Below are 24829 nucleotides of genomic sequence, written 5' to 3' on the forward strand. Positions count from 1 at the left end.
TATGGGCATTTAAACGGGCATATGGAGAATAGTGGGCTAGTGTAGGTTAGGTGGGCTTGGATCGGCGCAACATCGAGGGCCAAAGGGCCTGTACTGCGCTGTATTTTTCTATGTTCTATAATTAGAATTAAATGGGTAACTATGTAATCGTACAATAATTTAAAACGGGAAGAACTTTGGATTCTGGAAATCAGAAACAAAAACAAATAGCTATAAAAGCTTAGCAGGTCTGGCAGCATCTGTGAAGAGAAATCAGAGTTAACATTTCGGGTCCAGTGACCCTTCCTCAGAATAATTTGTCTACTATCGAGCATACAAATGATGCAACTGCAGTACACAATTCTTCCATTATTAGCAAATGCCTCATGAGACATCAGCTCAAGATTTTGATGCAGATGACAATCATGCCACTTTCACCAGTTATTAAAAAAATGCCAAAATAAATAATCAAAAGATTTTACACACTCTACATAAAGTGACCAGTACAGTCGGATTTAGAATACCATATACCATGCACATTCATCAGGATTCACTCTGTGTACAATGGACTTAAGAATTACAGAAAATATCAGGCGCCTTTACATAGCTCTAAACTTCACTTTATCAAAAGCTTTGGATTTCAAACTGTAAGTAATGTTGTTTTATAAATATAATTTTATCAGAACAGAAATTCATTTAAACTGTAACAAAATATTAAAAGATCAATGAAATACAGGTCTGACAGCACTTTTGTTTTTATTTCAGCGTTCGAGCATCTGCAGTATTTTGCTTTTGATATTTAAACACAAAGTTGCCTCCAATGTACTTTAGCCTGCAAAAATCTTAATACATTAGTAAAATCCAAAATTCCTTTTAAAATTTTCATGCTGCATTAAGCCTTGTAACCCACACCAATATATGGTTGATTCATTTTGTCCCATATACTATAAACAACACTACATTGTACTCAACCTATTAATCCTTCATTGCAGCAAAATTCTAAACAACCTTTGCAAACCCATGGGGAAGATTGGGTATTAATGAAACTGATGCCTCTTCAATGATTAAGTTATACAAACTTTAATTCAAAATTGCTGTCCTCTTGTGGGGTGATTAGTTCAGTTGGTTACATGGCTAGGCAGCAATACAGAATGATGCTAACAGTACGGGACCAATCCATGGTAGTTCATGCAAGTATGCCTCTTTGCCTTGCCCCCCCATTTGGATATGGAGGCCCCCTCAGGCAGGGCAGGGGCAGCTATGGGGAGGGGTGAACTATTTCCTCAGGGATTAAAATCCAAAGAGGCAGCCAAAATTTTAAGGGTGGAATCACAAATAATTTTTTCACGCAAAAGGACAGTGGATATCAGGAACTCTACCATCACAACACAAACGTGGGTTACCAGAAATGAGACCAATAGAGTTTTGTTAGGTAACAGCATCAGGGATATGAAGCAATAATAGGTAGACAAAGTAGAGACACTGATAATTCACCCATGATTTGACTGAAGAACAGAATAGGCCTAGGAGCTGAATGGTCTAACTTTATTCCTGTGTAATGAGATCCATTTGTTTCTTCCTTCAAAACATTTTAAATGTTCACAGTTTGCAAACAAGAAAGTTTTAAGTATTCCTTTGCCTGGAACCAAATCTTTCAATAGGACATGAATCATGCTTACTGCATACCAAAGATTCACAAAGGAATGATTTTACAATACATTCAATAAATCTAAATACGACTTCAAAAACAAGTGCTAAAACTGCTGCTGAGTTACTTACAATTTAACATTTTAAAAATGGATTGGTTCCACTTAACTGTACCCACTATGCAGAAAACATTTCACCTACAAAGGCGTTAATGACTAATTTAAACCCCCCCATGCAATCTTTTATATGAACAAAAAATGTATACTGAAGGGCTGGTGAGACCCAAAGAAAGCAGGAATACAAAAAAATTAATCTTTTACCCACTAACAAGAAGTACTTTAAGCAGAGAACAGAAAACGCCTTTATGTTCAGATTAAAGTGTCCCATATTGCTGGATTTGATATGATCAAGTATTAAAACTCAACCTGGTTCTGGAGTCATCATTTCACAACTTTGGCAAGGAATAATCCCAGTAGATCTGCAAGCAGTGCACAACTGCAGAGGATACCAAGCATTTTTATGCTCTGATCTAATGCTATAATGTGAATGCAGCAACTGACTTGTGGAACCAGATAAAAGAGTACATAAAATCCCAACTCTGGGAGGTGGGTCTGGTTTACTCTAGTGTAAAGTCAAAGCTTCTGGGTCAGCCAGCTTTTCAACTGTTAAAGGTCGATAAATTTCATGAAAGATTTAACAGCTTCTCATTATAAATCAGGAGATCAGGTAAGATCAGGGCTGCTCCACTCCTCAAGCACATTTTGACTTGCTGTGCAACAAGTCAAATTTAAGATTTTAGGAACTTGGCCTTCATCGAACAGGGCTTAAAAATGTGTTGCTGGAAAAGCGCAGCAGGTCAGGCAGCATCAAAGGAACAGGAGAATCAATGTTTCGGGCATAAGCCCTTCTTCAGGAATTCATAGAACAGGGAGCTCAAAATTAATTCGCAGAATAGCCATTCTAGAAGATTAATGGTGCATTTCAGCTTGACATCAACCCCTTTAGTGGTGTATTCAACCAACATGATTATTCTACTTGCTGCACTCTCTGTCATTGAAAAGTGCTAATTTGCGTACGTAATCAAATGCAGAAGTCAAACTCATTTGCTCCATGCTGTATTTTTGATAGAGGAACCCAATAAGTTACCAGCTTTTATTTTTCCACTTTGCCAAATTTGACACATCACCCGAATGCACAACTTCCCATTGTTGTCTGTGGTAACACACAAGTACTATCTGTAGGAGAGGCTGAATGCAAAGGGTGTGCAGCCTGTCAAACCCAACCTATTCTGAAGGGCTTATGCCTGAAACGCCAATTCTCCTGCTCCTCGGATGCTGCCTGACCAGCTGCGCTTTACCAGCACTGCACTCTTCTATTCTCATTAGGTGTTAACATACAAATTTGGGAGGGGCTGTGGAGGAGAAATAAATCAGGAGTAGAATCTGTGAATATTTTCCTCCCTCAGTCAAATGGTGTCAATCGGAACATATCAATATTCAGCTCACTATGCCTTTGCCAGTTCTTTGGTAGAGTTATCTAATTAGTCTCATTTATTTCTAAATAGGGCAAAGTGAAAGCAATGTATGATTATCTCCTGCAGGTAATAAACAACCAGGTGAGCATTATTTTTATGCTTGCTTGGGTATAAGTACTGCTCTGAAACAAAAAAAAAATCACAATATAACAAAGAAACTTGTAAAATGTAACCACTTGCCTTGACACTTAATTGATGCAGAAAGAAAGGAAAATTAAAACTTCTCATTTGATCACATAAAAATGCCAACTCCTGCAAGGACAGTTCAAGGTCAACATCGAGTATATGACACCTTGGCCCAAATGACTAACCTACACAGATATGAGTCTTAAGACTTAATCAGCAGGCCACTGGAATGGGAGTGAGGAGTAGGAGCAGGAAGGGATGGATATTTGAACACACCTAATTTGAATGCAGTGAAATATAAGCAACAGCAAGACACCTGGTCAACTTATCAAGCTCTTAATTGGTGGGCAGAGGATACCTGAAATACCCCATCAGTGCTCAAAAAGATCAGTCAATTCAGGATGGACAAAGTCTTTCTTAGTTTGTAGAGCTAAGCTACAAAATCTCTTTACTTTCTGGTCAATCATGGGACATTTATAAGCATTCAAATCTCAAATTCAATTTGCCATTTAAGATCAAGATTAAGGGAAAAATGCTCATTTTCTAAGGTCCATCGTGTATGCTACCATAAGAAATCTATACATTGTTGAAGAAGTGAGGCGGTGCTTCAAAGGCACAAAATGTACAACCTTTAATTTAAAAGGTGCGAGAAAATGTGAACAAATCCTTTTTGAAAGAAAATCATTGACCACTGCATTGCCCCGCTGTCTCCCCTACCATATCGACACATGTGGCCAAAATGCTGTCTGAGAAGGTTCTCAAGCAAAGAGTTCAGAGGGGGAAGTACCGAGGAAATTTCTAATGTGGTGGTGAAACCCAATGAGTAAGTCACATCCTGCCTGTCCTTAAAATATAAACACAGCGCTTAGATTGTTGGGAAATCTAGGGAATGAAAGTCTTCCTGGGTCAAATATTAGTCTAGTTTTTCAGTTCATGCGATACAAAAACAAACCAAGTTATCTGACTCAAAATGACAATTATAATTAAACCTGAGCTGCAACATATTAAAAAGCTAAATTAATTCTGCTCACCCATTCCTTCATGTCTGAGTTTCAATTTTTTTTGTCATCTTAACTTCTCTTTTTTTTTAATCCTAAACACAGTACTTCTTCAAAATGGTGCACGGGATCTTTTACATTTATCTGGAGGAGACAGGAGTAAAATTTCATCTGAAAGATGACATGTCCATAGCATGCACTCAGTATGACAATTAAGTGTAAAACCTTGACTTTTTTTAAAAAATTCTCGCCAACCTGTTCAGAGACACTGACATATCTCTGGAATAGGTGTGACTTGAACACAATCCTGGAGTGGAACCTGAACACAGCCTTCTCACTGTGGGGTACAATAGTCCATAAGGACTAGTTTATATTCAGAAAAAGTATTTCAAACGGGGTTACATAAATGACATTAAGAAAAATGGCCTTAGTTTTCCCAATTTTCATTTGGTGGAACTTTAGCTCATTCACGACCCTGTCAGACAAACAGGCAACATACAGTGCTTGAAGATGGTGGTTGTCTACAGGATGTACTATAAAGATGAAGTGTGTCATTAGTGTCACCAAATATCAGAGCATGCAGACAAGGAAGAGCACTGGGAAAATACAAGAATGGATTCCTGAAAAACTCAATAGGGTAATATAGGGTGGAGGCAAAAAAGTCACTATTCATACATTGGCCACATCGGGACAAGCGTGAGCAGTTCCGTGGAGCTGGACAACGTAAGAGTGGTAATAGTTGACAAATTGATAATCAATAGATCAACTATTACAGTGATGTCAAAGACAACAAAACAACATGGGCATGCGATGGGCTGGTGGTAGTCTCACTGGATTGTTAATCCGGACACCCAGATAATGTTCTAGGTATCCGGATTCAATTCCCACCACTGTAGATGGTAGAATTTGAAATCAATTTTGAAAAATTATCCGGAATTAAGAGTAACTGATGACCATGAATCCACTGTCAATTGTCAGAAAACTTCGTCTGGTTCACTAATGTCCTTTAGGGAAGGAAAATGCTATCCTTACCTGGTCTGACCTACATGCGACTCCAGACCCACAGCAATGTGGTTGACTCTTAACTGCCCTCTGGGCAATAAATGCTGGCCTAGCCAGCGACACCCTCATTCAGGAATTTAAAAAAGTGTAGCCAGTATTAAAGTCCTCTCTACCCATTCAAATTGCTGAAAAGGTTTTGTAGCATTTATTCAAAGGTGAGGAATTCTGTCTAGCAGCCAACATTACCCCTCAAATCAACACAAAAACAGATTGGTCATTCATCTCAACGTAGTCAGTTGGACCTGAAAGTAATCGCTCTGCACAAAATAGATTGAGGCATTTAAGCACTGCCAGAAGCCATTGCATAAATACAAGGATTTATTTTAAAATGTTCATCATATTCAGTACAGAAGTTGGAGGACTGATTCAATTTGAACTATCCAGTTAAACTAGCTGAGAAAGAACAGTAAATCATGACAATAAATATATCCATTCGATCTATTCACTCTAATATGGATATTTATAAAGGAAAAGATTCAGAGAAAGGCAACATATGGATTTAGCATGTAATATCTGGGGGTAAAAGCAGAATATACCAAACATGTGAGATACCATAACATGTTCTTCCCATTTATAGAAATGAATGGAGCATTTTAATACACTGGGGATCAAACAATGATACAGAAGGAGGTGCAGCAGATTTGGGCCCAATATTCCCACAAGGTCAGAACACTTGAACTTAGTGATGGCATCTGAATTGACCCCTTCAAAGAAAGAAACCTGCTCATCAAGTTTCAGGGCCAACTTCCCACACCTCCAAAAGGCCTGACCTGGTATGTCATTTTATTTCTCCCTGTGGAAGTAAAACACTGTTTGCAGGAAAGACGGAGAAAGTGATGCACTTGGTTATGAAGGTCTTCTGGATAGTTAATATAATCAATCAAGTTTTGTTGAATGTTTTCAATAGAAATGCGAGATATTTTATTGTCAAATGCTGATGACTTAATTTGGGAGTGGAGAATGGATGGAACAAAGTTTTATTGTAACAAAGTGTGAAATAAGGGTGAATCAATGTCATGGGGTAGTCATCAATCCAGATTCAGTTTCAACTCAGGATATCAATTCCAAATTTGTACCCTGCTGGACTCAAATTCCAGTTCATTCCATACAGCTAAAACATTTCCATGGGTGTTGAAACTTAATGTTAAAATCTAATTTTTTTAACAATCATTTGATATTTTATTAATGGCAAGAATCCTAAAAATAATCTAATATTAGGTTATGCATAAAGACTAGGAAAAACCCATCAACGTCTTTACAAAAATAGTGCTCATACAACATTAAAAATCCATCAGGTCCTCTTTAAAACAGGCTACCAGTTTCAAACAGCAGCAAAAATACAGCCAAGAATGGAGTTTGAGCTGCATTGCAGATGAAACTGGGAGGATGAGGACAGCATGTACTGCAGAGCATGAGAAAACCTTGAATTAACTGATTAATCTCCAACCCAGACACTATCACAAAGTTCCACAAGATAACAACAGATATGAAAGGTTGTAGAAAGCCATAGTCGTTCAAATAATTGCATCCAAATTGACTTCACTATGTAAAACTAAATCCACTTCAAGCATGGATTACGACTTTCAAGAACCACAAACACAAGCCTCAAATAAACTGCTCATCTCAGATGCACCTTTAAAAACATGTCCTCTGGTTACCTGCTTTCATGTATTAAGCATCCAATGTTTTAAATATTTTTAGAGAATCAATCATATAGCAAGGAATTATCCAAAAATTCTTCTCTGTACAATTTTGACCAAAAATATTTTGCAAGGACCTTGTTGGCCAATGTTGGGCATCATATTTTGGTATGATATGATCAAATCATTCTCTAGGAACAACACAGCCACAATTAAAAGCAATTCCTTTGCACATTTAGATGTTACATCTTACTAACCACTCACTCCTATCATGATTCTACTTATGTCCAGGTTGGCTATACATTTCTCATTTGCCTTTATCCTTTTCAATTCAAAGGAAGTGAGAAATAAAAGCACCTTAACAATTCACTATTAACTTTGAAAATTCTACTTGATTATGTGCATTTGCAATTTCAAAACATCCAGCATCTGCAAACAATTTTTGTCAAACTGAGCTGACTCTTGATTCACAGCAACCAAAGTGCCCTATCAAATAATACTGTGTAATGAAAAGAGTCACTTAAAAGCTGTAGTCAATTGATAATATTCTTGCATTCAACTGAGGGTGGAAAAAAACTCTTCAAAACTAAACATTCTGATAGATGCTTCAGTTCATTCCAGATTGGAATCAATTAGTAAATTCTGTACTTTGATTCTTCTAACTTGTGAATTGACAGACAACCAAATGACCAGCAATATTTCACTCAAAGTTTATAAATATAAAAGTTTACAGGTTAATTGTTCTATACAAGGATGGTTAGGATAACAGTGAAGAACCACCAAAATAGTTATAGATCTCAAAAACTGAACCACTGTAAAAAAGCCAGTTAGTCTATAAAAATGTCAATAAAACAAACTGCATAGTTACTCGACCAGATAATTGTATTTCATTTTCAATTCAGAGAAACACAAACTTGTACGTTCATGTAGACTATCAGATTGAAACCTTACTGTTTCTCTAGCATCCGAGCAATTCTGAAAAGAAATCTTCTAAGAAGCACACTTCAGAAAATGTGCTTTAACATAATCAGCAAAGCAGTTATCCTGCAATTATTCTTTATAACTCAATGGAAATATACTGATTTTATGGAGCTCAAACTTTAGTGGTTAACCAGAGTCCAATCAATTCTTTAAGTCAACAAGACTAATGAATGTTAAGATGCTAGACCACTGGAATGCTATCTGGTAAAAGGTTCACACAGCTGTTTTTAAAAGACTGTTTCCATTGTCAATTTTTATTGAGTGTCTATTACAGTGGTGACCTAATAGTGATGACCTGCTTGCTAAATTCAAAGGTTGCGATTCTTTTGAAGTATTCCTTCAGAATTAGCTTGATTAAATATCCTGACTACTAAAGTGAATGAGTAGCAAACAAGCCAACATGGGACAATGCCCAAAATACAAAGACCAGGGAAATACCAGTTCATACAATTATACATATGGACAAGGAGTAGGCAATTCAGCCTTTTGAAACTGTGTCACCATTTAATAAGATCACAGCTGATCTATTATAACCACAAAGCCACATTGCTGCCTATTACCCCCTTGCTCAATCAGAATCTATCAACCTCTTAAGGATATTCAAAGAGTGGAGTTCAAAAGTTAGAATCTTCTGCAAAGAAATTGACAATAATGCTTTAAGTGAGTGCTTACAATTTTTTTTTAAAATCGTGATCCTTTCGTTTAGATTCTCTCACCAAAGGAAGCACCCTTTGCACATTTACCCTGTTACGTCATCTCAGAATCTTCCAAAGTTTCAAACAAGTTCTCTCTTACTCCTCTTAATGCCAGCAGATACAAGCCTACACAGTCCAATCTTTCCTCTTAAGATAACAAATGCAGATCTGGTTTTGGTCTGGTAAACCTTCTCTGAACTGCTTCGAATGTACTTACATCCTTGCTTAAATAAGGTGACCAACACTGTATCCAGCACTCCCGAGGTCTCACTCTGAACAACTGAAGCACATTCTTTTTTTAATTCAATCCTTCTCACAATAAATGCTAACATTCTATTAGCATTTCTAGTAAGGGCTTGCTGTACCTGCATACAGGCCTTTTGCAACTAATGAATAAGCACTCAGATCACTCTGCATTCAGGGCACTGCAATCTCTTAACATACTGTTTTCGTTATTTCTCAAACTTTCTCAAATGTGGAAAATTTGGAGAACAACTGGTTTCAGAATTCCAAAATGAAGGAACAAGAGTTTGGGCATTATGCAAGCTCGACCGAAGAACTTAAGAAAATATTTCAAACTAAACCTGCAGCAAGGAACCTGTGGAATGTCAGTTTCAAGTTTGCCTGGCACATGCAATTTTTTAACCAGCGAATATCAAAACTAGTTCCTCAGCAGGTCAAGCAACAGTCTGTTTTCCCCTCCATAGTATAAGTGTTCCAAGTGTATGTCTATGTCCTTTCATCAAAACAAATATTTGTACCCAGGAATTAATCTTTGGACAGTACATAGACCTAGAACATAGATCATAAATGCTGCCTGACCTAAGTACTTCCATCATTTTCTGTTTTTATTTCTGCATAGATATTTTATTTTAGTATTAGTGTTTAATCCATTGTCACTTCTCTTCCAGGAATGTTTATCTTGAAGTTCAGTTTGAACGTGCCAGGATTGCAATTGGTCTCTTTCACCTCATTCGCCTTCATTGCTTTCTATTTCCCTTCTTAGTCACATCGCTTTTACCAAGTGTCCCTGGCTACATTCTGATACAAGCTCACAGACCCACGGCTGGAACGAGAAATGGAGGATTGTTGGAAATGCCTGGGGCCTGCTGAATAGAGACGAGATGGATACTCGATAGGACTCTGCAGTGCAACATATCCTGGAGTTTATTATAGTGGGGTTGATATCTGTCCACATCAAACTCTGTAATCCTATTGTTTGATCTGGGTGTATTTTATTGGACAGTTGCAAACCTGGATGGGCATTTGACGGAAATAAACTTCCATGGCTATGGGGACTAAATGGGAACTGCCTGGTTTGCTCCCAAGGATTTGACATGCATTCAATTGGCCTAATGTTCTCCTCCTGCATCTCTGACTAAAAAAGTGTGAAACAATAACTCTGTCTCACTCTTCACAGTTGCTGCTGCACTTGTATTTACAGCCAATTTCAGTGAACAAACTAAAACTGATTAACTTGCAATCCAATAGCTTTCAAAGTTTTAGAACTTCAATAGCTTGCTTTAACTCAATTTACTGAATACAGGAACAAAATAAAACTCTGTCATATTTCACTGGAGATATCAAAGCAGAAATAAATTCTTCTTCCACTTACATCAGTATAACTGGTGCAAACTGTCTGAAAGCTGATCATATCGATCAGATGAAGGTGAAAGATGGTAGACAAAAATGAACTTTGCAAAATTGTATTTTATTTTTAACAATGAAGTGTCTCCAAGTATAAGCAGCTTTGGGCAAGCAATATGACTGCAATGTAGAATTTGTTTTAGAGCAATGTTTTAAGGTATACCATCTCAATCCAAAAATCTGCAATTTAATAGTGAATGGTTTGCACTGTTCCAGGAACTTAGGGCAGAAATGCTGACATCATTGTTTCAGATTGTTCTGTCCACATTTCAGTGTATAACGCAGCCACAATAATTTATTCAAACCAGTTTCTGCTACCTATCAATTCTGAAAAGGAGCAGTTTTCAACAGTCATTGTTAAGGTTGAAAGGATCAGCAAATCCCCTGCACTGTTATGGAGGTAATAGAAGCAATCTGATGACATCTAGTCTAGCACCGATACATTCACATGGTTTGATGCAGCACAGACAGCCATTTTAAAATGTGACAACACTTAGAATAGTACAGCATAGAAACAGGCCCTTCAGCCCACCTTGTCATTCTGAATTAATCCCATCTGCCTGCACATGATTATTGATCCCTCTATTTCCTGCTTGTTTAAATGACCCTTAACAATTGCTATTGTATCTGTTACCATCTTCCCTAGCAGCACATTTCAGGCACCTAATGCTATGTTTAAAAAAAAACTTGCCTCATCTACTTTCAACTTGCCCCCCTCACCTTAAATCAATGTCCTCTTCCCCACTAATATTTCACATTTTCACCCTAAGAAGGAAAGTGATTACCCATACCTCTCATTTTACATACTTCCATTACATCACTCTTCAACCTCTAACACACTAGTGAAAACAACTCAAGTTTGTCCAATTTCTTCTTATAGCTAATAGAATCAAGTCCTGATAAACCGCTTTGACACCCTCTTCAAAGCATCCACCTCCTTCCTACAGTGTGGTAACCAGAACTGCTTACAATACTATAAATGTGACCTATAGTCTTATGCATTTGCAACATGACCTGCCAACTTTTATACTCAAGGCCCCAAACTGTTGAAGGCACGCATGTTGTATGTCTTCTTTACGACCTTATCCAGGAACTATGGACTTGCACCCTAAGATCTCTCTGTATATAAATGTTCCTAACAGTCCTGCCATTTAGAGTCATAGATGTACAGAACAGAATCAGACCCTGCAGTCCAACTCGCCCATGCCAATCAGATATCCTAACCTAATCTAGTCCCATTTGCCAGCATTTGATCCATATCCCTCTAAATCCTTCCTATTCATATACCCATACAGATGCCTTTTAAATATTGTAATTGCACCGCCCCCCATCACTTCTTCTGACAACTTATTTCATACATGCACCACTCGCTGCATGAAAACATTGCCTCTTAGATCTCTTAAATTTTTCCCCTCTCACCTTAAACTCAAGCCCCTCTAGTTTTGGACTCCCCCAACCCAGGAAAGAGACTTTGCCTATTAATCCTATCCATGCCCCTCATTTGACAAACCTCTGTAAAGGCCACCCCGCAGCTTCCAACACTTTAGGGAGAACAGCCCCAGCTATTCAGCCACCCCCTATAGCTCAAATCCTCCAACGCTGGCAATATCCTTGTAAATCTTTTCTGAACCCTTTCAAATTTCACAACATCCTTCCAATAGGAAGGAGACCAGAACGCATGCAATATTCCAAAAGTGGCCTAACCAATGTCTTTAATGCATACTTTCTTTTTGAATTTGACCTTCCAAAATGCATTACTTCATAGTTGCCTAGATTAAACTGCTATTTCTCCCACAACTTTCCAATTGATCTATATCCTGTTATATTTTTTGACAACCTTCTTCACTATCTACAATTCCACCAATTTTCATGCCAACAAACTTACTAATCAGATCACCTACATTTTCATCTGAATCAGTTATACGTATTACAAACAAGAGAGTCTCAACTCTGATCCTTGTGGGACCACTGGTCACAGACCTCCAGTCATAAAAACACCCCTTCACAACTATAGTCTTCTGTGATGAAGCCAATTTTATGTCCAACCCACCATGGATCCCAAAGAATTAATCATCTGCTTCATCCTATTAGGAGGGACCTTGTCAACAGCTTTAGTAAATTCCATGTAGACAACATCCACTGCCCTACATATCATCATTTTTATTACTTTCTCAAAAAACTCAAATTTGAGAAACATGACCTTCCCAGACAAAGCTGTGCTGAATATCCCCAATAAGTCTATTCTTTTCCGAATAATTCCTGCCCCTAACAATTTTCTTCACTAAATTCCCTAATAATCTATCTAAGGTTCATCTGCCTATAATTTCCTGGATTATCCCTGTTGCCCTTCTGAAACAAAGTTACAACAATGACTATTCTCCAGTCTGCTGGGACCTTGCCTACGGCTAAAGAGAATACAAAGGTCTCTGTCAAGATCCCAGCAATCATCTCTCTCGACTCCCTCTGTACTCTGGGATAGATCCCATCAGGCCCATCTGTTTTGGGGTTTTCACATAGACCAAATACCACCACCACATCAATATGCCCCAGAATATCAACATACCCCTTTTTTATGATGCCATATAGATTACTCCAGCAGTGATTCTCTTTAATACACACAAAATTCTTTGCAGTAATATTCTTACTTGCCTACACCTTGGTCCTCACATTTTTATACATTTGTTCACAGGATATGGGCGTTACTGTCCATCCCTAGTTGCCGAGAAGATGGCAGCAAGCAGTCTTCTTCAACCACTGCAATCCAGAGTGGGGGTGAGCACAGTGCTGCTAACGAGATAGTTCCAACATTTTGACTTAACAACAATGTTGGAATGGCAATTTAGTTTCAAGTCAGGATGACATCTGGCAAATGGAACTAGATTTAGGTGGGCTATCTGGTCAGCATAGACTAGTTGGATTGAAGGGTTGTTTTTATGCTGTACATGTCTACGTATAGCCAAATTACAACTCGAGTGGATTGGAAAAGGAGTTTAACAGAAAAGGCAATTGAGAAACAATGGCAGATTCTCAAAATATTTCATGGCTCACAACAAAATATATCACAGTGAACAGGAGGGATTCGTTTAAAAAAGGAAGTTATGGATAATATCAAATTGAAAGAAAAAAGCATTCTTGTGGCAAAGATTAATCACAAGCCAGATGACCAGGAAAGTTTTAACAGCAAACAAAAGATTTCCAAATAAAGTTAAGGGTTTTTTTTTAAAATGAAGGTAAGTTGGCGGTAATAATAAAATAGACAGCAAGAGCTTCTTTCAATATAAAAACAAAAGAGTTGAGGCCTAAGTTGACAAATGCTCCTTACAGAATAAGTTTGGGAAAATAATAACAGGGAATGAGGAAATTACAAAAGAGTTGAGCAAGTACTTTGCAAAAGTCTTCACCATTCACTAATAGGAGAAAGTGAGGACTGCAGATGCTGGAGATCAGTGTCAAAAAGTGTGGCGCCGGAAAAGCACAACCAGTCAGGCAGTATCCAAGGAGCAGGAGAGTCAATGGTGAGCACCAGCTCTTCATCAGGAATGTAGTGGATTCAACATTCCTGATGAAGAGCTTATGCTGAAACATCGATTCGCCTGCTCCTCACATGCTGCCTGACCGGCTGTGCTTTTCCATTGCCACACTGTTGGACACCACTCACTACGAGCATTCCAAAAATACTTAAAACTCAAAGATCTTTTTTTAGGAGAGAGCACGAGAAGGAGAGAAAGTAAATACAATAGCAACCACTAGAGAATAAGTACTCGGGAGACTAATGAAGCTAAAGGTTGTTGAGTCCCATGAATCTGATAAGGGCACCGTCCTCTTTGACTGTCCTACCTGTCCATCCTCCTTCCCACCTATCCGCTCCAACCTCCTCTCTGACCTACCACCACCACCACCTCCCACCATACCTACCTATCGCCAGCCCAGCTACTCCACACCCCCCCAACCCCACCTTATTTATCTCTCAGCCCCCTTCCCCACCCTACCATTCCTCATGAAGGGCTTATGCCTGAAGCATTGATTCGCTTGCTCTTCGGCTGCTGCCTGACCTGCTGTGCTTTTCCAGCTTAATAATTTTCAATTCTGCATGCTAAGATTGCACAGGAAGTAGCTGCAGAGACTGTAGATTTGTAACCTTCCAATAATCCTTAGATTCTGGTAAAATCCCAAAGGAATGGAAAATTGGAAAACTGCCTATGTAACACCTGTATTCAAAAACGGAGACAAACCAAGCTAACTAGCCTATAGTCACCAAATATCCTCATTGGGAAAATGTTAGGAATCCATCATATAAATAATATCAGAATAATTAGAAGCACATAACACAACCAAACAGAGTCACAATGGCTTCATGTAGGGGAAATCATAAAGTTATTAAAAGTCTCTTTGGAGGGTTGATGTGGACTCAAATGGGGTGAATACCATGCATTCAAATTTGGATGGCACGGTAGCTCAGTGGTTAACATTGCTGCCTCACAGCACGAGGGTCCCAGGTTCGATTCCAGCCTCGGGCGACTGTCTGTGTGGGTTTCCTCCGGGTGCTCCGGTTTTCTCCCACAATCACAAAGATGTGCAGGTCAGGTGAATTGGCCATGCTAAATTGCCCATAGTATTAGGTGCATTAGTCAGAGGGAAATGGAACTGGGTGGGTTACTTTCCGGAGGGTTGGTGTGGACTTGTTGGGCCAAAGGGCCTGTTTCCACACTGTAGGGAATCTAATCTTTAAGGAGGTAAAAAGATAGATAGATCAAGGGAATTAATGGATGTAATATATCTGGATTACCAAGCAGTATTCGATCAGATACCACACATACAGCTCTTATCTTAAGACAACTATGGTGTTAGGGAAGTATTTTTGCATGAATAGAGGTATGGCTAACTGATGGAAGGCAGAGAATCAGTGTAAGGGAGGTATTGTTAGGATTGCATTCTATAATTAGTGCAGTGTGACAGGGATCAGCACTGGGTATATTACTTGTATTGTATATTAATGACTTGGTTGATAGAAGTGAATGCAGCATCACCAGGTCTGTGGATGACAAAAATATGTAATTTGCATTACTTATCTGACCATCTAAAGAGCTACAGATGGATGTAAATAGGTTAAGTGTGTAGGCAATAACTTCCAGATGAAATATGTGAGGTTGTGCACTTTGAACATAAATGCATTATTTCAATGGAGACACCAAAAAAAGTTGCCACACTGAGGAATTTGGGGGTTTTTTATGTATGAATCACAAAGAACTGGCATCTAAGTTCAGCAGATAATAGGAAAGGCAAATTGAATGTCAGCCTTCATTTCAAAAGGTAGAAAAGTGAGGATTGCAGATGCTGCAGATCAGAGTAGAGAGTGTGGTCCTGGAAAAGCATAGGTGGTCAGGCAGCATCCAGGGAGCAGGAGAGTCAATGTTTCAGACATAAACCCTTCATCAGGATTCCAGCACCACACACAACTTAATTTCAAAAGGGAATGGAATATAAATTAGAGCAGTCTTGCTAAAACTATGCAATTTGGTCCTCTTACAAGATGCATTGGATGCAGTGCTGAGGAGTTCACCAGACTGTTCCCAGCATAGAAGGATTTTCTTATTAGGATGAGATGAGCAGGTTTGACCTGTACTCATTGGAATTTAGAAGAATGGGAGGACACTTTATATTGAAACATAAAAGACTCTAGGGGGTTTTGAAAAGTAATGCACGGAGAGGCTGTTTGAGAGTCTAAGGCCAGAGGACATGATCTCAAAATGAATTGGGTGCCTGTTTAGAACAGAGATGAGGAAGACATTTTCTCTGAGGGGGTAGCAAATCTGTATAATTCTTTATCACACAGATCTGTCAAGGATGGGTCTTTGAGGATTTTCAAAACAGATTTTTAATCAGTAAGGGAATCAAGGGTGATGGAAATTAAGGCAGGAAAGTGGGAGCTGAGAATAATCAGATCAATTATGAATACCATGGAATTGTGGAGCATGTTTGATGGTCCAAATGGCCTACTTCTGCTCCATTTTATGGTCTTATGATGGCACAAAGTCTCATCAACATTTTATTTTAAATAATGTTCCTTCAAATCTCTCAATGGTTTTGTAAACCCTATCTCCAGAACATCCTACTGTCTGAAAGCATAATCCCATGTCCTTCTGCTCAAAGTTTAGCTTTTCTGTATTCCAATCTTCATTCAACATTAGTGAAAAGTCACCTCATCCTTTCTGCCTCGGGCTCCTACCTGAAAATCCTACTCAAAACTAAACTTTTGGATCACCTCTCCTGACTAAGCTCTCACAGCTTAATCAGTGTTCTTCTGTTAATTTTATGTTTTTATTGTTTGAAACCTTGTGCCAGGTGTCTCCAAGACAGGGAAATGAAATACACCTGGTGAAATCTCCTGAGCCCCAAAAGATACTTTACAGAGCATAAAATCTAATTTTATCTCCCCCTCGCATGCTCCAGGTTCAACCCCAAGGGCTCCAATACTCAAAGTAATGGACAAACAAATCCCTACAAAATTGAAAGGAAAAAACATGTTGCCATCATTGGAGAAACATCCAAACTGAGTAACACCACAAGAAATCTACTCGTTTAGAGAGGCTGATTTGACTGCCCTACATAGAGTTATAGAAATGTACAGCATGGAAACAGACTCTTTGGTCCAAACCGTCCATGCCGACCAGATATCCGAACCCAATCTAGTTCCACCTGCCAGCAGCCAGCTCATATCCTTCCAAACCCTTCCTATATGGAAACAGTAAAACTTTTTGAACATCTTAAATGTTTGCCATGATTCCCAAAAGTAATTTTTTAATTCAGTCTTTTGGCAGAACAGAGCAGAAATGGCACATTACTGAAAAGAAGGTACGTTGCTAAAGTTTGTTGACTAGTTGAGGTGCTGCCTCAAACATGTTCCTTCAGCTGAATTCAATAGGCAAAGTACAAATTGCGCTCAACTAACTTTCACTTGTAAAACCAAAAGTCTATGTTAGATCTGGTGGCTGCAATTGATCAATACCTGAACAATCCTGAATGTGCTAACAACTACATAACCAATTTAAGGTCAATGGAACTTGGAATATCTCCCATTTATGCTCAGTAAATAGCTAACTGTCCCCCACTACTTTCTCTATAGAAATATTTCGGCTCAAGTTGATTTGACAACCAAACAGCACAGTTTTCCCCTTCTGTATAAACTGTTGCAATTGCTTCAAATTTGATATTCACGTTTCTATCGTGATGAATTCAAGATTAAAAACTTCCATAACATGTGAAAGGTATCATCTCTAATATCACTTTTCAGTTTAGAAAAGTTTAAAAAAAGCTACAAACAGGTGAACTTCTTTGAAACAACTCAGTAGGTACCCAGTAGCCTGGTATCAATGACAGTTACACACTGAATTTATATTTTCCCAGAAATGAAATGTATTAACTGATAAAGTCAACAAAAAGACATTTTGATTAGTCAAAGTGGTAGCTAATGCATCTTTGTAAAAATCCATGCTATAATTATCTAAAAAGAACCATCTTTCTTAGCTTGTGATGAAGGGGAGGATACGTCAATGGAGTGTCTAACAGAAAAAAATTCTGAATAAAATTAGCTAATTGGTTGATGCATTAATGATATTTAGCCACATTCATTTCTAAAGATTTCTATGACCTTCACAGAAGTTATGCATACATGTTAAGAAATGTAACAAGATTGCACTACATTTTGTGATTTGACTGTCCAAGATCTAGTTAAGCACAGAACGCAATTCATTTTCCATATCCATTCAGCATTTATTTCACTGGAACCCAGTTGTCCCAAGTATCAAGTTAAACTGAGCCAAATTAATTCTACAACTGCTTGTCTGGAAATTTTCAATGTTGGAGTCAAACAAAAGCTGTTTGACAAGGGAGTATCAAGCTCAAGCATGATGCTACTTGTACACTATCTTAGCATCCAACAGCTAGGCAAGATAACAGAGGGCAAGCAGTCCTGAAAGACAACTGCACTCAAGTACCTTTAAAAGGAGAGTGACAACTGGAGAGGGGACAGGGTCAAAGAATGACAAACTGAGAACCAAGGTTTCTATATGAAACGTCCAGCAAACTACTGACCAAATTGCTGAAAGCGAGCCAACTCGCAGAAACACTCGTTTTTAACAGTCATTACAACAAGATGAAAATCTTGGTAACATCCCTGCAAAGTTCAAGTTCCCTTCTAACAGGCAACTGACCATAACGTTCGTTCATCTAAGTCACAACCAAAAGCAGCTCACACATCTATGTGACTCACTATACAATAAATTGAGAAAAAAGGACATTGTACAGTGAAATGGATAAACCTCCTGGGGCACTCAAGTTTAACTGCTGATTTTTGCAGAGGAGTTACACACTAATGTTTACATTCCTTCTTTCATATAACATCTCAAAGACTCCTAATCAACCACCAAATATCAAGTTTCAAGAGGTGACTCATCTATTTAAAGAATTATAAACATCCTCTCTGCCATTAAAAGTGGTCAGCAACAATGTCTTTTGCATTTTATTAGTGAAATAAATACAAACCACACCCCTCAATTACAGCTAACTGACTAATATACATAAGACATGGGACTCCAATTGCTGCACTGCAGGGTTCATAATTGCAATCACTGATCCTGGAATGCAGCCCACAGTGTTCACAGGGGTTAGTTGTTATCTCTTCCATGTCTTCATCCTCATTTGGACAGTGATGACCAGCTGGCACATACTCACAACTGAAATATTCAGCTCACACAAAGAAACAGCATGCACATTGGACATGTACATGTAAGCATGCTCTTTAAGTCACCTGAATGTCACAGACATACATTTTGAAAGGCTCACTTTACATTGCACAAGAGCAACAGAAAAGTGACACATCTTCCAATCCTCAAAAAGAAAACTACCATTAGCATTCTACACAAATTCCATTTAAATCAGTACATGCCCAAAGAGTTCTCACAATAAGTCACTGAAGGCCAACCTATAGGCGCAGTAAGAAACTGGGAAGGTCAATGTTCTTTACTGCAAGAGGATTTGAGTAGAGGGGTAGCAAAGTCTTGCTTCAATTGTATAGAAGCTTGGATAGACTGCACCTGGACTGCTGTATGCATTTTGGTCCCCATACCTTGTGAAGGTCATTACATCACAGATGAAAAATTTCATTTAAACAACTATGAACCTTTAGAAATCTCTAAAGAAAAACTTGCAAAAGTTCAATGAGTACAGTTGAGTATCTGTTGTTTCCCAAATAGGCAGATTTAGGGATACTGCAGAACTGCATGGCTGAGATAAATCAACCTTGATCTCATTCAATAGCAGGCTTAAGGCCTGAAATGAGTTACACTCTATGCCCAACACTAGTACAGTCTCTCTCCAAGAGCCCAAAGTTTCTATTGGAATAAATTGGCAAATGCAGTGTAAACACCAAACTGTCGCAGTTGATTTAGAAAACCTGGGACAATAGTAGATCAAGCCCAACATTTAACGTCTATGCAAACACAGAATACAATGGTGACCATACTGATTTATTAGGGAATGTGAGTAATTATAAAATTAATTGGGGACTGTTCTTTTATAATCAGCTGTTCCTCACTTTTAAAAGTAGCAGTTACACTAAATTGTGGATTTAATACAAAATGGCTACTGAAAGGTGCTAGAAACAGCTAATCAGATCCAATTCTTCAATTATTTCATTCTATAATGTAGGTATACATGCAACTTAGTAATATTAAGTTCACAGCAGCTCTGACTGCTTTTTCAGTGGGAACAGACAAATACATCAATATGTAGCTTAAATAAATCATGCAATCATTGACCAATAACGGTCAATTCTTTTCATTTACCACTACTCAATAGTTTGGCACAGATTAGGGTCTGTTCCAACCAAAGTCAGCTGTACTCCGGTTCATCCTGTTATGAATGAGCTCGTGTTTGAGATTCAATTTTATTCATTCTGAATATGGAAATAATACTGTTGCTCAACCACAAAATCCGCTGGCTACACTTTAGGCAGATCTACGAAATATATCATATTTCTGCACATGCACTTGTACATCACATGGAGTGAAAGACAACAATATTGAATTTGAATACACAAAGTGAATAACGAGATGTTAACAAACTGATAATCCAATAATGACTAGAGACACATCATGGTCAAGGGTAACCTTATGGAAGTGGATAACTCTCCCAAATAAACTGCAGCAAAACTGAATGTTGTATAAGGGTTGCTAATGTGCAAAATTCTAATGTTTTGATTTTTCATTATTGATTGTCAACCAAGATACCTTCTTGCCAAGTCTACCATTAAAATTTGACTTTTAAAGGCCTCAAATTGTGTTGCTGGGACAATATTAAAGTAGGAATATTGTATTAAGTGGTAATCATATGAAATATTTCAACATACTGTAAAATGTACATTAGAACTGTATGGGTATATTAAGTTCAAGTGAAGTGGTTAGTCAAGAAAAGTAACCTAACACCAATGTTGTTTCATGTAAATGAGTGTTATAAAATCATCTGTTATTGTACACAAGTTTATAAAGTGAAAAAGTAAAGAACAGCATTTAACTCAAGATTTCTTGGTATTCCAATTGCTCTGGAAACTTTGAGTAATCAGTAATTAATGTTTAAAAAAAAAATTAACCATTTTCAGTTTTGCTACACCATAAAGCTCTCCAGTGATATTTCTCCCAAGTGAAAGGAGAAAATGCTCAAGACTGATGTTATATGCTCTAGTTAGACCAACAAAAATCATACAGGATAAAATCATAACTAATGGACAATTACAATGGATTTAGTATTTTTAGCAGCAAATCAGTACTGAGAACATTAACAGACACCAATATCCAATGAGGGGCCAGAGGGACAATTCCAAATATTTCAAGATCAATACATCATCACTTCAAGTTCAATTGAGTATAGAATAAAAATACATCTATGTGAATTAAGTTATTGGGTTTTTAAATTAGTTGGATACAGCATTCAGATGCAGTTAAGAGCTGAATTTTAAAAATGTATTTAAACGATAATATTCAAAGATTTGGTAACTGAAGTGTTAAATACTGGGTTTTCAATTAGCATACAATAGTAACTTAGAAAATAGGCCATTCAGCCCTTCAAGCCTGCTCCACTATTCATTATTAGCATGGCTGATCAGGCAACTCAGTACCCTGTTCCTGCTTTCTCCCCATACTGTTCGATCATTTAGACCCAAGAACCATAACTAATTCCTTCTGGAAAACATTCAATGTTATGGCTTTAACTGTTTTCTGTGGCAGAGAATTCCAAGGCATATTCAACAATTAAGCCTGGGTAAATTTTAATTTGACTTTAATGAAGCATAATACAACTGAAATAGACCAAAACTCAGCCTCAACCATATTAAAAGGTGGTAAAAACATTTCCACAATCTATCCTTAAATGTTTAAAAGTGATAACTGTATTTATAATATGCGCTTTCCAGTTGGTAAAAGTTTATAAAAAGCTACTGAATCTAATCACATCATTAATTTCAAATCATAAATGGAGTATTTTTCCAAGGATCTGTAACATGTCACCACCTGCTCATTCAGGCCATCTGATGGCAGTTCCAAAAGGTGGATCATTAAGCATGGCTCATTGTCATGATCAATTTCCTGGCTGTCTCTTCAATCAACACACACAAAAGCTGTTAGTTCATTTTAGAACAGTTATGTCTGATCCCTTGTCTTTGCTGTGTCAACAGTGGCAGCAAAAAAGTTACTAAATTTGCTTCAGCACCTCCCACTCCCATGAGGAAAACAAAGCATTGTTCCCACTCTGACAAATGTTATTTAGCAATCCATGCTGGAAAGTACCCACATGGTCATGCTGATGCTCAGCTATAATGACTCCCAGAGTCCATTAGATCCACCTACATTTATGGTTCAAAGTCTATCAGCTACTGCTCAGAAGGATACCAAGTGTGATGGTCACTTTTGAAACCATACTGCAGTACAAGTTGCCACTTTTGAGAAAAGTGCAAGCAAATACAAAGTTAGAGATATATTATTTTCAATACCAGATAGCCTACATGTCCACAGAATGGAAACAGAGCAAGTCTCTTCAATATATCTTAAAAAGAAATCATACCTGTCTTCATCTCCATCGATCTGTAAAGGTATAGAGAACACAGAATTTGAGAGGCTGTTCATTGGGCTAGACACTTGCAAATGCAGAGGGTTACCAAGAATTTCAGGAATAAGAGGCTTCATAGAGGGTCTGCTTTCACTGGACTGTGATGTCTGAGGTATAAGCTGCTCCGAATTCCGCCTCTCCTCTAGCTGGACCGTACCTTGCTGTAGCTGGAAGAGGTTGGTCTGCGACATGTTTGAGGATACATTGAGTGAACCCTGCATTAGGCCGCTACTCCCAGTTATCGGAGTCTGGGCATTTAGCTGTGATTGACCCATGGTCACTGGAACACTTGGCATAGTAACAGAAGTAGCCGATGCACTGGGCACCACAGCAGACACGCTTGAAACACCAGTACTAGGCACATTTTGGATGCCAGCTGCTGCACTGAGAGATCCAGTGGTCAATCCAGACACCTGACTGACCATCGCAGACTGGAGACCAGAAGCTTGATGTTGGGTTAAATGTTGTTGCTGAACACCTGATGACCCCAAGGCTTGCTGCTGTAGCATCAGCCCCTGCGTAGAACCCAGCTGGATATTCTGTATCCCTTGACTGACCAAATCACAGCTCTGAGCTGACACTTGGACTCCACCGACAGAAGACTGCAACACTGGCGAAGGACCATGACTTGTCGCTTGCCCGGCAGGTAGGATTGTCGCTGCAGAGCTCTGAGCTACCGTCCCCGGTGAAGCTCCTGGACCCTGCATGACCGGCAGATGCTGCATATACTCGGCGTGGCTGTTCGCCACGGTGGGCTGAGACGGCAGTAAGTGTGGACCCTGGCTCGGAGAAAACTGAAATTGCTGAGGCTGGGAAGCGGGGATGTGAGCAGTCTGCTGGGGGAGCGAGCCGCCGGGCGCATGCAGGGCCTTGCCATTGATACCGGCGTGCAGGTTCACCTGTGACTGATGGAGCTGGGCACCCACAGCGGGGGTGCTGTAGATTTGAGTGGAGGAGGCAGCCTGCGAGGCTGGCAGGCCGCCTGCTGGCAGGAGTCCTTTGGAGAAACTTTGGTGCTGGGCTATCAGCTCGGCTTGGGCCAACTGTGTGACAGTGGCGCTGAGGGAAGCGTCTGGCAGGGACTCGGCGGTGTGCAGGGTGGGGAGGATGAGGGAGCTGTTGGTGGCTCCAAGGCCGCTGTCCCTGTCTCCGGCCAGTTGCTGTTGTTGCTGCTCCAAGGCAGTGGTGCTGTTGTGCCTGATGGTGTCGGCGGACCGGGCCAGCATGGTACCGTCCGAGTCTCGGTCGTAAAACTCGGTGCAGGTCCAGCGGCCTCTGCGGAAAGGCTCGCCCGAGCCGTGGTCCAGTTTGATGACCCTGAAGCGGGAGGTGCAAGCCACCGCCGGCTGCATGGTGAGCGGGCCGCCGCCGGACGTGCCGCTGCCAGAGCTGGACGGAGGAGGAGGAGGAGGAGGGGTGGCTCCCGGAGGCTGCCCGGGGCTCGCCACCGTCCCCCCGGGCGCCGGCAGCCGCCCTCCGAAAGCCTGAGCCACCACGTCCCGGTCGTGAGGGATGTTGGGCGAAGTGGCGCCGGGGGTGTCGGCCTCGCCCACGTTGTTGAGGGTCTCGTCCGAAGAGCTGCGGTCGCAGACCTCGGCGCCGTGCTCGTAGTCGGTGGCCCGGGAGGACACATCGAATATCTCCGAGGAGATGTCCTCGGTGCGGGACTCGTCCGGGTCGTCCAGGCTCTCGGTGTCCTCGGTGATGCTGCTGGCCGCTACCTGAGCCGTGGTCACGCTGGTGATCTGGAAACCGCTCTTCTTTTTAACCGGCATTTTGAACAATTCACAAAAATAGAGATATACAGAGAGAGAGAGAGAGAGGAAAGAACGTCAAACCTTTTACCTTCTCGCCTCTCTCTCCCTTCCCTCCACCGCCGCAGCGAGAATAAAGTCTGTAGTTTGCAATTCAGCTCGCAAGTCCTTTTAAAAAAAATCCAACTTTTTTTTATAATAATTCACAGTTCGAAGAGACCATCTTCTCCTCGTTGCGGTGGTAATATCCGAGCAATGAGAGAGAAAAAATAAAGTTATCTTGCTTTTGAATTAGGGAAATAGACGTAAATCTTCAGAGTTCGTAGATTGTTCTGTAAAGAGGTTATTTCTTTCCTTCCTTTTCAACCTCATACACACACACCCCAGAAAAAAAAACGACGAATTAACAGAGTTGGGAACAATGTCTGAAGCAAGCCATGTCTGCTACTCCTCTTGGGTTACAACCGAAACATCCTTTGGCAGAGGAGGGGAGATATGAAGAATTCTGCTTCTTTCCTCCCACTCTGGCACTTAAAATCGTTATCCTCGCTTTACTTTTCCTCCTCCTGCAGGGAACGGTCGCACTTTAGCAACGTGTGGATGACTCCAA

At 39.6% G+C, this 24829-nt stretch overlaps 1 protein-coding gene across 2 annotated transcripts in view; it reads right to left on the reverse strand.

Annotated features, from left to right (window-relative positions):
• tsc22d2 (TSC22 domain family 2) overlaps positions 1 to 24293 on the reverse strand; it is an 87144-nt gene extending 62851 nt beyond the window's left edge. For both annotated transcript variants that reach the window (XM_043702757.1, XM_043702756.1), the window contains exon 1: positions 22421 to 24293. In XM_043702757.1, the coding sequence (XP_043558692.1) occupies positions 22421 to 24240 (1820 nt within the window). In that variant the 5' untranslated portion in view covers positions 24241 to 24293. The remainder of the gene's footprint in view (positions 1 to 22420) is intronic.
• Positions 24294 to 24829: the final 536 nt, after the last annotated feature.

Source organism: Chiloscyllium plagiosum, chromosome 13 (genome assembly GCF_004010195.1).
Source record: "Chiloscyllium plagiosum isolate BGI_BamShark_2017 chromosome 13, ASM401019v2, whole genome shotgun sequence".
NCBI classification, from domain to species: domain Eukaryota; kingdom Metazoa; phylum Chordata; class Chondrichthyes; order Orectolobiformes; family Hemiscylliidae; genus Chiloscyllium; species Chiloscyllium plagiosum.